The 14,886-nt window shown below is 38.3% G+C and overlaps 2 protein-coding genes across 2 annotated transcripts; both read left to right on the forward strand.

Annotated features, from left to right (window-relative positions):
• The first annotated feature begins 5,956 nt into the window (after nt 1-5,956).
• Nucleotides 5,957-9,371, forward strand: LOC112555931 (fucolectin-like). The gene is made up of 4 exons (XM_025224544.1): nt 5,957-6,164; nt 6,805-7,032; nt 7,557-7,784; nt 8,260-9,371. The coding sequence occupies exons 1-4, from the start codon at nt 6,053-6,055 to the stop codon at nt 8,514-8,516; spliced, it is 825 nt and encodes a 274-aa protein (XP_025080329.1). The 5' UTR covers nt 5,957-6,052; the 3' UTR covers nt 8,517-9,371.
• A 1,366-nt stretch (nt 9,372-10,737) lies between these two features.
• LOC112555934 (fucolectin-like) lies at nt 10,738-14,171 on the forward strand. The gene is made up of 3 exons (XM_025224546.1): nt 10,738-11,117; nt 13,124-13,342; nt 13,746-14,171. The coding sequence occupies exons 1-3, from the start codon at nt 11,009-11,011 to the stop codon at nt 13,985-13,987; spliced, it is 570 nt and encodes a 189-aa protein (XP_025080331.1). The 5' UTR covers nt 10,738-11,008; the 3' UTR covers nt 13,988-14,171.
• The last annotated feature ends 715 nt before the right edge of the window (nt 14,172-14,886 follow it).

The following is a 14,886-nucleotide window of genomic DNA, read 5'->3' on the forward strand; positions in this document are numbered from 1 at the left end:
TGTAGATTGGCACATTATCTTCAGGAAAGTAGCCAAGATTAAAGATATTAAATTAAAATGGCTCCAAATCAGAGTCTTGCATAGAATACTGGGGACAAAAATAGCTTTATTTAATATGGGTCTAGAAATTGATGATCTTTGTAACCACTGTAGAAGTGAAAAAGAAAACACTCAACATATTTTTTGGAAATGTAAATGTGTTCAAGATTTCTGGCAAAACTTTCAAAATTATGTGTCAAATAAATGTGGGATTATGACAAGGATGATATTATGTGAACACCTGGTTTTATTTGGATGCAGTAATAACTTTAAGACAGACGATGTACTGGATTTAATCTTATTACTTGCTAAATTATACATATACTCCTGCAGATTCAAAAAAACCACACCTCAGTTGCAACCATTCATTCAGATACTGCAATATAGATATAAAATTGAAATTTTTAATGCTCGCCTGGAAATGAAAGAAGAAAAAGTTGTACAACTTTGGCTACCTTATATGAAACTTGTTGACCAAAACTTAGGCAGTGACTAGACTTTCATACATGTTGACATACACTACCTTATATGTCTTTTATATTGTTATATATGGTATAGTGCAATGGAGCGAATGGCTAGTTGTTAGATACTAGATAGTATATTGAAATTACTTTAAATCAGAGTTCTGCACAAAATGTTGGGGACAAAAATGCCTGGTACTATATAATGCTTGTGATATTGTTATGAATGTTCGTTATAATTCAAGGAATATGATTTTGATGATTTTGTCATGTAAATGTAATGTGTTAATGTAAAATAAATGTTTAATAAAAAAAAAATAAATAAATAAATAAAAAATTCTAGTAAATTAGTTGTCATTCATACCCACTTGAGTTTTAACTCCTTCTCTCGGCCCAAAAGAATACTGTGTTTTATTACCTTTCCGTGCAAAAACAAAGAAAATTCTTAAATCACAATAAGAACTATTCAATAATAAAATGTAACCAATACTATAACAGGGCATCAAAGAGTTTCCATTGTTACCCATTTGTTTGTTGACACCGATGTTTAATCCAAGAGATATAAATGTTTCAACACTTAGACACACTGACTCGTCTGCCACTGAAGATGTAATCTTAGTCCTCACAACATACTGATCAACAAACAGTAAGAAAAGCTTCACGCATTTTGTCAATACATGAATATTAACAAGAGAATTTGCATTACTAAGCTCAGGTAAACATTATTCATTCCAATATGCAAAAGGAACAGACACCTGAAATCGTTTGTGCCATCTGCGATCCAGAAGCTCAACCTCAGACCAAGTGTCAGTGGTGTGTTGTAGATGCACACATGATTGTTCTTGATGCAAGTTGTTTGTTTTATAGTATATAGTTATATTATACATAATTTTCCTTCCTTTCTCGTGCTAATGTACATCTTAACTTGGAGTCTGTCATAAAGTCAACTTCTTTGTATCTCAGCTTCTGAGAACGTGGCGCTGAGGAAGCCGGCTCGACACATCTCGACTTATATACACTTATATACATCGGAGACGGCTGACAAGGCCGTGGATGGCAACACCGATGGTAACATTTCTCACAACTCCTGTACCCACACTAATGACATCTACAACACCTGGTGGAAGGTGGACCTGATGGGCTTCTACAACATCACCAGCGTACAGCTCTTCACGAGGACAGACTGTTGCTGTAAGTGACAGTCCTGACCCTAGTGATAAAATGTCACCTGTACTTAGTTTTCAAAGTGGCTACAAAGATTAAAGCGTTAACACTATATGCTGGACCATTCGAGGGCGAACCAATTTTTATCGTTTACGTTACAGTCCAGATCTCGATCCTTGAACCACAACTAGGACTTTCGAGTGTTATAACTTATGCCCGTAATAATAAAATATTCTGACCTTCCACATTAAGACAGTCAAGAGTTCACCAATTTTGAGCACATTTATCACAATATAGTTCCTCCAAGCCCCTACGTTGTATTATGTCTTAAAGGTATATACATACATATGCAAGTGTTAAAGATAGAAACACTCAAGACGACAGACACACTGTCATGCTAAAACTCGGACGAGAGGTTTCTATCGTTTAGATGTAATACTACTGTGGTTATTAACTCAAGTTATTATACACTTTGATGTTATTATTTTTACCGTAGAATTGTTAGTCTATCACAGTGAAACAATCTGTTCTGCTACTCCAACTCTTTTCAGGGGAGAGATTACAAAACTTCGAAGTCCGTGTATCTGGCACTGACCCCACGACCTTTCCGTCTGGTGACGGACAGCAGTGTGTGTACTACAAAAGTCAAGTGGATCTAACCGGAACTTTGCTCAACTGCACTCGTCCAATCACAGGTCGCTTCGTCAGTGTGTTCAAGCCTGCCGACGACGCTCTCGCCATCTGCGAGATTTTTGTCATCGGAGCGAAGCTCGACACCGGTAAAGCTAATTACTGTAGTGTCAAATACAACTTTATTGGTATCAGTGTTGATTTGCACCATAAGTGGTGGACTCTTTGAGAGTCGAGGGAAAGCTGGAAAAGTCTGGTAAAGACACCACCTATTAGACTACCCCACTCCTTTAGACCCGTGTGTCTCAGCTCCTCAGGTCCAGGAGCCTTACGTGGGTTAACATGGGAGAGAACTCTGATGACATGTCCCTCATAGAGTGTGACAGTGACTGACAATAGTGAAGAACAGATATTATCTACTTCCTCACTAAAGTCTCTAAAGTCCGATCGTGTGTAGAAAGTGGCGAACTTATTAACAAATATGAGTGAGTCAGCGCACTTTATTCTTTGTTCCTTTTGTTCTGTTCCCATCAGGGTGCTCAGATCCCTTCATCCTTCCCTTGCGTTGCCCTCGCTGTCGCTCTTCTACCTTCTCTCTGTATTAAACCTTAGATATTTAAACGCCGTATACTGTAATAACGACGGAGGTCTGAATGTTTCAGGAACCTACGAACTAGTGCAGGACAACTCCCGCTTCAACTCTTCCGCTGTGACGTCACTAACAACAGCGTCGCCCTTTAGCTGCGGTGTGAAGTGTCTTAGTGACGTCACGTGTGCGGCCTTTAACGTCATGGCGTCAGGAACACGCTCACAAGGCGGAGTCACGTGTGAGCTTGTGGGTGTTACAGAGTGGGTGACAACCATGACACTGGAAGCCAAGACCGGATGGAGAGCTTACAAGCGGCTGTTGGAGGGTTAACGTGACGTCATGGAGAAACACCAACGTCTGCAATTAGTTAATGAGGAGAAAATTACTTTCAACGTATTGAATTCGTCTGTGTACTTGACTTGTTTTTGTAATTTCATATTTAAAGTCCGCTCTGCATGTTTGATGTTTGAATATTATGGGATAGACAAGCTATTACGTCTCAGTTTTATTTTTTATCTTAAAAGTTTGTATCTGTCTTTGTGTGTTTTTGTACATGCATTGTTTGACTAACAAAGATCCAAGTAAAAACAAAAAGTACTACATGAGGTATTAGCCTACAGATTGTACACCCTAACCACTTGTGGGAGATTGAAGAACAATCAAAGCCACCTTTCAGACTCCATCCATCGTTCAGCGGCTGATACATTGCTGCTCAACTTTCCCTGAACTGTCCTCCGATGGCATGCGCCCTTCCCCCATTTGAAGTATTGCTGTATATGACAGGGAAACAACAGTTATAGTAATGCATTTTTTTTTTATCTGAGGTATACTACGCCGTGAAACTTTTATAACATTAACAAATTAGCAAAATAATCTTTATGTGAGACCCATTCATTTTCATCAAAACACACACACACATACACTGCGGCAAACACATTATTAAATTTAGTTAAATTTCTTTAGAAGCACCGAGAGAGTGTGTGCTAGAGAAAGCACTACTCGAAGCTGAACTAGTCTTGTGCATGGACTTGCTAGATAAAGTTAATACCACAGATTCTGACACTCACCAAGACATACAGACTTTTAGCATCATATACTCCATTTTGATATAGTATATCATCCTTGATTGACTGAGCCACTTATATATATATATGCTTTACTGTGAAGGATTTATCTGTCATTAATGTCAAATAGTGTGCTAAACTTTAATGTGTATGCGCTTGTGCTGTAAGGTTGGTATAAAATTCTGATTGATAAGAGATATTTACTAATAAACATAAGCCATCATTTGTTGCAGGAAAGTAGAGACAAAGGGTTGCTCTATAGGTTAACTCTTCAATATATTAACTTAAAATGAGCAGGTTTGTTTGTTGTTTGAAACTTTCTGGATACAATTCTAATTTAATCTGTTTTTAACAGGTATAGGATATGTAAGCTAATAATTTTGATAATAATGATGATAATGATAATGGCGACGATGGTGATGATAAATAATCATCGAAGTGTGATATCATTTCGTGATGTTATAGTTAAGGGAGGCTATCACATGTAAATCAAACCAATCACGTGTCGGGTTACGGCCCTTTACAAATCAATTGTAGTCTGTTGTAATTTATGTATTTTAGTAGTCGTACAACGTATTATCTTACTCACCAGAAAGCACACAAAGAAGGTGTACAATGTAGAGCACTCACTGTAAATATTTTAACTACTTTGTGTCGCCATTATGACAACATTTCACTTTAGTTTGTGTGAATTCATGTCTTTTGCACTTGAAACACAAAGCTGCAGGCCGAAATAAAATGACAAAATATTGTAATCTTTGTGCAGGTTGTGTTTTCCATCAAGCACCTATTACCTTGTCTTCCTTATGACTTTAACCGTGATTGTCTTGTACTTCTGTCTATCCAACTGTCGATTTTTCTATCCTTTAATTTCTCCAACACTTGGTTGCTTGTCTCTGATCAACAGTAAACATCAACTAATGCAATTTAATCACTTTGCCACAATCATTATCGTCGTCATCATCTTGAGATTACGGAGTAACGCTATAACTATATACTGAATGACAAACACGTTTTTAAATATATGTGTAGATACCTCGTCATTGCCTGACAGTTTCATTAAATGCTTAATATCGAAGAATGACACCCTAACATAGTCTTTCAATATATATATAGAAGGGTTATACTAAAGACCTATATTAAATTTTCATATGAAAATAGAAATATATAAAGTAGTCGATGTGGATAAAAAGCTTACTAGTGCAACTATTGTCAGTCGTCTTTGAGGCTCGAATGAGAGACCCAAAGCTCCAAGGAGAATTTCTGTCTAAATTCTTGGTGTGTAGTGTGGTGTGTTCAATCAGACTAGTTTCTGCTAACTACCTACTAGGTAAACAAACTTATTAAAAACTTTTTGAGTTTGAAAGACAAATACAAAAGCAAAACAATAATAATGTTAGTAACATTAGATGGAGTAAGACCGGTACAAAGTCACACCTAGCTTCAAGTTCTCGTCACGTGCTGTCGATCACCTGTTGTAATTCTAGTACAAATAGGAGGGACTCGTGAATACATTCCCTCTACTGGAATGAAACGCTCGATAGTTCTTTTTTAACTCAAATATTTATTAAGATTTCGCAGTCTTCAAATCGTTCATCCAATTCTACCTTAAAAGACACAAAGTCTGATTGCTTTTTGTAACATGTCATAGAAACCTGTGTCCCGTGTGCCGTCAGACATAACTGACCAACAGTTTCTTTGCAGGGTAAGGTGAGTCGCAGTCGTCGTTAGAGAAACAACATTTGACACCATCACCACCACAGTCGTTGTCGGTAGCTCATATTTGTCTGTTGAAAACACACACACACACAAACTCTCTCTCTCTCTCTCTCTCTCTCTCTCTCGCTCTCTCTCTCGCTCTCTCTCTCGCTCTCTCGCTCTCTCTCTCTCTCTCTCTCGCTCTCTCGCTCTCTCTCTCTCTCTCTCGCTCTCGCTCTCGCTCTCGCTCTTTCTCTCTCTCTCTCACACACACACAAACACAGACAGACACAAAAACTCTGAGCTGAAGTAGTATTGTAACAAGTTATCTCACCGAAGCCAGGTAGACCATCATCACGGACAGGTTGAGAGACTTCACTAACACCGAGGGCCGACACATCAGCACAATGACACACCTGGTGGGGAAACCTTTCTTCACACACCTGTGTCTGGACACACATCGCTACACACAAGTGATGTTGTTTTGTGTGTACTTGTATTTCCTCTCAGCTGTTCTTGGTAAGTATTTCCAATTTCTAGTAAATTAGTTGTCATTCATACCCACTTGAGTTTTAACTCCTTCTCTCGGCCCAAGAGAATACTGTGTTTTATTACCTTTCCGTGCAAAAACAAAGAAAATTCCTAAATCACAATAAGAACTATTCAATAATAAAATGTAACCAATACTATAACAAGACATCAAGAGTTTCCATTGTTTCCCATTTGTTTGTTGACACCGATGTTTAATCCAAGAGATATAAATGTTTCAACACTTAGACACACTGACTCGTCTGCCACTGAAGATGTAAGCTTAGTCCTCACAACATACTGATCAACAAACAGTAAGAAAAGCTTCACACATTTTGTCAATACATGAATATTAACAAGAGAATTTGCATTACTAAGCTGAGGTAAACACTATTCATTCCAATATGCAAAAGGAACAGACACCTGAAATCGTTTGTGCCATCTGCGGTCCAGAAGCTCAACCTCAGACCAAGTGTCAGTGGTGTGTTGTAGATGCGCACATGATTGTTCTTGATGCAAGTTGTTTGTTTTATAGTATATAGTTATATTATATATAATTTTACTTCCTTTCTCGTGCTAATGTACATCTTAACTTGGAGTCTGTCATAAAGTCAACTTCTTTGTATCTCAGCTTCTGAGAACGTGGCGCTGAGGAAGCCTGCTCGTCACATCTCTACTTATATACACTTATATACATCGGAGACGGCTGACAAAGCCGTGGATGGCAACACCGATGGTAACATCTCTCACTACTCCTGTACCCACTCTAATGACATCTACAACACCTGGTGGAAGGTGGACCTGATGGGCTTCTACAACATCACCAGCGTGCAGCTCTTCACGAGGACAGATTGTTGCTGTAAGTCACAGTCCTGACCCTAGTGATAAAATGTCACCTGTACTTAGTTTTCAAAGTGGCTACAAAGATTAAAGCGTTAACACTATATGCTGGACCATTCGAGGGCAAACCAACTTTTATCGTTTACGTTACAGTCCAGATCTCGATCCTTGAACCCCAACTAGGACTGTCGAGTGTTATAAATTATGCCCGTAATAATAAAATATTCTGACCTTCCACATTAAGACAGTCAAGAGTTCACCAATTTTGAGCACATTTATCACAATATAGTTCCTCCAAGCCCCTACGTTGTATTATGTCTTAAAGGTATATACATACATATGCAAGTGTTAAAGATAGAAACACTCAAGACGACAGACACACTGTCATGCTAAAACTCGGACGAGAGGTTTCTATCGTTTAGATGTAATATTACTGTGGTTACTAACTCAAGTTATTTTACACTTTGATGTCATTATTTTTACCTTAGAATTGTTAGTCTGTAACAGTGAAACAATCTGTTCTCCTACTCCAACTCTTTTCAGGGGAGAGATTACAAAACTTCGAAGTCCGTGTATCTGGCACTGACCCCACGACCTTTCCGTCCGGTGAAGGACAGCAGTGTATCTACTATGGAAATCAAGTGGCTCTAACCGGAACTTTGCTCAACTGCACTCGTCCAATCACAGGTCGCTTCGTCAGTGTTTTCAAGCCTGCCGACGATGTTCTCACCATCTGCGAGATTTTTGTCTTCGGAGCGAAGCTCGACACCGGTAAAGCTGATTACTGTAGTGTCAATACAACTTTATTGGTATCAGTGTTGATGTGCGCCATGTGGGGGACACTGTGAGAGTCGAGGTAAAGCTGGAAAGGTCTGGCAAAGACACCACCTAGCTGACTAGGAGACTTTTAGAACCTTGCGTCTCACTTGGCCAGGTCCAGGGGCTTCACTAGAGTTAACAGGGTAGAGAATACATCTGTACTGATGACATGTCCCTCACAGACTTTTATCTACTTTCTCACTAAAGTCTCTCTAGTCCAATCGTGTGTAGAAAGTATTGAGCTCACTAATAAATGTGAGTTAGTCAGAACACTTCACTCTTTGATTCTTTTCTTCTCTGATCATCATGGTGTTCACTCACCTTTATGCTTCGCTCGCACAGCCACTTTTTTACCTTCTTCCTTCATTTAACCTTAGATAAGCAAATGCCGCATACTGTAATAACGACGGAGGTCTGAATGTTTCAGGAACCTACGAACTAGTGCAGGACAACTCCCGCCTCAACTCTTCCCGTGTGACGTCACTAACAACAGCGTCGCCCTTTGGCTGCGGTGTGAAGTGTCTTAGTGACGTCACGTATGCGGCCTTTAACGTCATGGCGTCAGGAACACGTTCACAGTCCGGAGTCACGTGTGAGCTTGTGTGTGTCACAGAGTGGGTGACAACCATGACACTGCAAGCCAAGACCGGATGGAGAGCTTACAAGCGCCTGTTGGAGGGTTAATGTGACGTCATGGACAAACACCAACGTCTGCAATTAGTTAATGAGGAGAAAATTACTTTCAACGTATTGAATTCATCTGTGTACTTTATTTTTATATTTCATATTTAAAGTCCGCTCTGCATGTTTGATGTTTGAATATTATGGGATAGACAGGCTATGACGTCTCAGTTTTATTTTTTATCTTAAAAGTTTTTATCTGTTTTTAAGTGTGTTTGTACATGCATTAATTGACTAACAAAGATCCAAGATAAAACAAAAAGTACTACATAAGGTATTAGTCTACAGATTGTACACCCTAACTACTTGTGGGAGATTGAAGAACAATCAAAGCCACCTTTCAGACTCCATCCATCGTTCATTCAGCGGCTGATACATTGCTGCTCAACTTTCCCTGAACTGTGCTCCGATGGCCAGCGCCCGTCCCCCATATGAAGTATTGCTGTATATGACAGGGCAACAACAGTTATAGTAATGCATTTCTTTTTTATCTCAGTTATCGTGTGATATATGATACTACCAAGTGAAACTTTTATGCCACTAACAAAAATAATGTTTATGTGAGACCCATTCATTTTCATGATAACTAAAACACTCAGAAACAAACACACACAGTGGAAACACATTTTTAAGTCTAGTTACATTTGCTTAGAAGCTTCCAGAGAGTGTGTGTTAGGGTTAGCACTACTCGAAGCTGAACTTGTATTGTGGATGGACTTGGTAGATAAAGTTAATACCACAGATTCTGACATTCACCAAGACATACAGCATTTTAGCATTATATACTCCGTTTTGATATAGTATATCATCCTTCATTTACTTAGACACTTATATACATATGCTTAAGTGTGAGGGATTTGTCTGTCATTGATGTCTGAAACTTTGTGGACACAATTCTAATTTAATCTGTTCTAAACATGCTATAGTATATACAGAATAATAATTATGATAATAATGACGATGATAATGATTATAGATAATCATCCATGCGTGATATCCATTGATCGTGATGTAATAGTTAAGGGAGGCTATCTCCTGTATGTCAAACTAATCACGTGTCGGGTTACGGCCCTTTAAAAATTCATTGAAGTTTTTTTAAATTTATTGAATTTAGTAGTCGTACAACGTATTATCTCACTCACCACAGCGCACAGGAAGGTGTACAATGTACAGCACTTAATGTAACTATTTCAGCTACTTTGTGTCGCCATTATGGCAACATTTCACTTTTGATTGTGTGAATTAATGTCTTTTGCACTTGAAACACAAAGCTGTAAGACGAAATAAAATGCAAAAATATTTTAATCTTTGTGCAGGTTGTGTTTTCCATCAAGCACCTATTACCTTGTCTTACATATGCCTTTAAACGTGCCTGTACTTCTGTCTATCCGACTGTAGCTTTTTCTATCCTTTAATTTCTCCAAACCATGTTTGCTTGTCTGTGATTAACAGTAGACATCAACTAATGCAATCGTATCACTTTGACCCCATCATCGTCGTCATCTGCTTGAGATTAGTGAGTAAATCAGGCTAAAAGTATATACTGAATGACAAAAACATTTTGACAATGTATAGATATCTCGTGATTGCCTCGAAGAAAGACACCAAAACATAGTCTCTCTCTTTATATATATATTGATATATTTATATAAAACGGCTATACTAAAGACATACATTAACTTTAGATATGAAAATAGAAATATATAAAGTAGTCGATCTGGATCAAAAGCTTATAGTGGAACTATTGTCAGTCGTCTTCGAGGCTCCAATATCAGACTCCAAAGCTCCAAGGAGAATTTCTGTCTAAATTGTTGGTGTGTAGTGTGGTGTGTTCTACAAGACTAGTTTCTACTAACTACCTACAAGGTAAACAAACTTATTGCAAACTATTTACCTTTTGAGCTTGAAAGACAAATACAAAAGCAAAACAAAAGTAATGTTAGTAACATTAGATGGAGGCAGACCGGTACAAAGTCACACCAAGCTTCACCTACTTTCTTCTCGTCACGTGTTGTCGATCACATGTTGTAATTCTAGTCAAAATAGGAGGGACTCGTGAATACATTCGAACTGTTGGAATGAAACGCACCGATAGCTTTTTTTAATTAAATATTTATTAAGATTTCACCGTCTGCAAATCATTCATCCAATTTTCCTTGAAAGACACACAGTCTGATTCCTTTTTGTAACATGTCATAGAAACCTGTGACCTGTGTGCCGTCAGACTTAACTGACCAACCATTGTTTTGCACTGAAAGGGATACGGGGTCAGTTATCAATGCACCGTGAGTCGTAGTCGTCGTTAGAGAAACAACATTTGACACCATGACCACCACAGTCGTTGTCGGTAATGCATATCCGTCTGTTGTAAACACACACACACAGCTCTGAGCTGAAGAAGTATTTTAACAAGTTATCTCACCAAAGCCAGGTAGACCATCATCACGGACAGGTTGAGAGACTTCACTAACACCGAGGACCGACACATCAGCACAATGACACACCTGGTGGGGAAACCTTTCTTCACACACCTGTGTCTGGACACACATCGCTACACACAAGTGTTGTTTTGTATGTACCTGTATTTCTTCTCAGCTGTTCATGGTAAGTATTTCCGAGGGGATTTTACTTGTAAAGGACAGGAAATGTTGGAAAAGGATTAACTAAAAACAACGGCATTATTTTATGTATTTTGAAAAAATCACAAATTAACACTTCTTGTGAGGTGGTGTATGTTCAGGTAACATCTATGATATTTTGTTTTATTTCGATATTTATCTGTATGTAACGTGTAGATCATCAAATTGAATACAACTCTAGCTGACAGGCAAACTCATTTATACGACAGAGACATGGATGCACGTCCTTTAATACTGGAGTCTTCTTTACAACAGCGAGAAAGTAGCCTCAATAACACAAAACTTCTATCTTATAGGATAAAACACAGGTAAACACCAACTGGGCTTTTCAACTTTAAAAATTTAGGGCTTATTTGATTTTTCAATCCTGCAATCCTGTGTCTTTCGTACAAGAAATTCAGTCGTCTACACGATTGTTCCCAACATTATTTAACAAAACCTTCAAACAAAATATTCTTGATTATTTCTGTCAAAATCATAATTTTTAGTTCTAAGTAGTAAGCAATGGCAAGATATGAACATATTTCACTATCAGATCTCTCTTCCTCTTCACTCTCTCTTCCTGAAAGTGGGAAACAACCTATAGGTGGAAGCACCTCCCTACTTAAGGAGGTTGCCGCGATAGTTTATCGAAAATGATAAATTATTAAAAAATGAACAAAAAAATAATACACGAAAGAGGATCGACACATTTCTAGTTTTCTGAACATTTTATTTTGTTTTAGAAATACGTTAGCAGATATGTAATACTGACACTAGACAAAATAAGGTCATTCGTAAATCGTGGAAAAACAGTTTTCAGTTATTTATTGTTGGAACGGTTTTACTCCCGCATATTTTGTCTTTAACAACATTACTTAAAACTAAAACCTAAAACATGACAACTTTGATGAAAGTGATAAACTTTGGAAGGGAAACTTACTGAACATGGAAGAAGATGCAGCATAATATCATTTAATTTGATGCTTGTGCATTTTTTATCATTGTTTATTGATAAAAATTCCCAATTTCCTTATTTAGACTCAATACCTCTTTACACCTCATGTTTCCAGTATTACATTTAGGGTCCGTAGTATTTGCAACATTTAAAACAAATATTTTATAACTATTTTTTAAATATAAAATTTATATTCGATCATATACTTTATGAAACTGAGGGGTAAGTGTCTTGTTTTGTAGATAAAGTTGAGTTTGATTTATCTTGTTTTGTAATTGTTTGCATGCCCAAACCTGTTTCTGAGGGGTCTTATAACTAAATTGTAAGGAAAGTCATGTGTTAACTACTTGACCAGTAGTTTCATAAAAGTAAATAATCTCACTAGACAGTCATTGAACATCACACACTGTTTCATTATAAAACTGATGGTTGCGTTTGACTTGTTTTGACGATAAAGATGATTTTATTGTACACTGTTTTCTCAAAATACTAAAGATCTTACTTCCATGCCTACCCCTGTCCCGGATACTGCTTATCATAAAATTTAATAGATAAGTAGTATGGGATATACAACATAACGAGAGAAAGGTAAAGAGCCATTCATAGATGATGATAAGTAGCTTTTTCTAAACTTCTCAGTCTTGAATTTCGTCCTTCTGCTTAGGTCCACTATGTATACCTCCCTGTTATTTTAACAACACTATCATTAAGCTTCGAAGATTTTCCTCTGTCCTTATTTACATCTCGACACATATGTTATATTGTAATGTCCATGTTTGGTATTATCGCACATTTTTGAATACCTTAACAATCGTTTACCTTCACTAACTTCAAACCGTGCTACATCCTTACAACATCCTGATGCGTTTTACAAAAAACTACTTGAAGAAGTGTAGTCAGGGATGACGGGATAGGATTTAACACGGAATCTTGTCTCTTCTACAGGCTTGTTCATTCTGTGGCAAGTACATTTGTGAAACTGCCTGACTGGAAGTGTGTGATAAGGCTAAGGATTTTTATTTTTTGTATTACAGCTTCTGAGAATGTGGCGCTGAGAAAGCCGGCTCGTATAATCTCTACTTCATACCTATACGCAACGGCGGACAAGGCCGTAGATGGCAACACCGATGGTGACATTTCTCACTACTCCTGTACCCACACTAATGACAGCTACAACAACTGGTGGAAGGTGGACCTGATGGGCTTCTACAACATCACCAGCGTGCAGCTCTTCACTAGGACTGATTGTTGCCGTGAGTGACTTCCCACCCGTGTTCATAAATGTTTTGACCTTTGCTTAGTTTTCCAACTGGTAACCAAGTGGTCACTCCAGAGGGCGCTACATGTAAGCATGTTGGTTACAATCCACTTGCAGATCTTCCAATCCCATTTTGTTTTGACGGTTTACATATATGCGTGCTAAAGATAGAAACACTCATGTTTAAAGTGTCCTGAACGATGACTGAGATTTGTATCGTTTACTAGAGTGCTGCTACATGGTTTTTTTTTTAAAAATAGAATGTCATCATCATCATCATCATCAACATTATCATCATTATCATCATCATCGTCATCATTATCCTTGGTATTGAAGATAGCTAGTCAAAATCATAATTATATTCTAATAACCTGTGCTCCTAATTAACTTCTTACCAGCTTGGAGATTACAAAACTTCGAAGTGCGTGTATCTGACCTTGACCCGACGACCTTTCCTTCCGTTGAAGGACAGCGGTGCGTCTTCTTCAGTCAACAGGTGGATGTCGCAGGAACTTTGCTCAACTGCACTCGTCCAATCACAGGTCGCTTCGTCAGTTTGTACAAGGCTGCAGACGGTGCTCTCACCATCTGCGAGATTTTTGTCTTCGGGACGAAGCTCGACTTTTCTGGTAAAACTTAGCCTTATAGTACAGACTCTTGTGTTATCACGTGTGCACATTGTAAGTCACGTGATTGCTCGTCTTCAAGTGGCTAATATCGCGGCGAGTGTGAATGAGTGAATGTGTATCCAAGTACAACACACTTGTACATCAAGTACATGTAATAATAAATAGGTATGGGTGTTTCAGATACGTACCAACTAGTGCAGGACAACTCCCGCCTCAATTCTTCCGCTTTGACGTCACTAACTGCGCCCTCGCCAATTGGCTGCGCTTTGAAGTGTACCAGTGACGTCACGTGCCTCGCTTTCAACGTCATGGCGTCAGGAACAAGCTCACGCGGTGTTGCCTGCGAACTTCTGGGACTTGCAGAGTTTAGCCTGACACTTCAAGCCAACACCGGATGGAGAGCTTACAGGCGCGCGGTGAAGTGACGAAGGGAAGTAATGGAGAAACACAATCGTTAGGATATGGACCCTGACACAAACTTCAGTATTGTAGTGCACTGTCATGAACTTTCTTCCTGAGATTTTATTTTCACTGAATGCCATATTGTGTCTGTCTTTTACATGTTTGACGTTTTAATTAATGTTAGTAGATATATTATCACTGATGATTATCTCTAATTCGCTCTCACTCATGTCTTCTCTATAGGTCTTTTTTTTAATAAGTCCTTTAACATAGGTGTATGCATTCACTGAATGTTTTTACTGTGGTAATGCACTGAGGAAGACTGTTTGACGTATTACTTAATGTTAGTAGATAGATAAGCACTGGTGATGATCTGTAATTTTCTCTCACTCATGTCTTCTCTGGTCTTTTCTTATTACTGCCTTAACATAGGTGTATGCATTCACTGAATGTGTTTACTCTGGGAATGTACTAAAGGAAGATCCAAGAATAAGCAGGTGACAGGGCT

The sequence above is a fragment of the Pomacea canaliculata genome, linkage group LG14, assembly GCF_003073045.1.
Source record: "Pomacea canaliculata isolate SZHN2017 linkage group LG14, ASM307304v1, whole genome shotgun sequence".
NCBI classification, from domain to species: domain Eukaryota; kingdom Metazoa; phylum Mollusca; class Gastropoda; order Architaenioglossa; family Ampullariidae; genus Pomacea; species Pomacea canaliculata.

What these genes read in the sequence shown, in the direction of transcription:
- LOC112555931 (XM_025224544.1), top strand. Translation starts at nt 6,053, where the DNA reads ATGACACACCTGGTGGGGAAACCTTTCTTCACACACCTGTGTCTGGAC. An exon ending in TTTCCTCTCAGCTGTTCTTG is followed by an intron (nt 6,165 to 6,804) that starts GTAAGTATTTCC and finishes TTTGTATCTCAG; the next exon opens with CTTCTGAGAACGTGGCGCTG. An exon ending in CGGAGCGAAGCTCGACACCG is followed by an intron (nt 7,785 to 8,259) that starts GTAAAGCTGATT and finishes TGAATGTTTCAG; the next exon opens with GAACCTACGAACTAGTGCAG.
- LOC112555934 (XM_025224546.1), top strand. Translation starts at nt 11,009, where the DNA reads ATGACACACCTGGTGGGGAAACCTTTCTTCACACACCTGTGTCTGGAC. An exon ending in TTTCTTCTCAGCTGTTCATG is followed by an intron (nt 11,118 to 13,123) that starts GTAAGTATTTCC and finishes TTTGTATTACAG; the next exon opens with CTTCTGAGAATGTGGCGCTG. An exon ending in CACTAGGACTGATTGTTGCC is followed by an intron (nt 13,343 to 13,745) that starts GTGAGTGACTTC and finishes ACTTCTTACCAG; the next exon opens with CTTGGAGATTACAAAACTTC.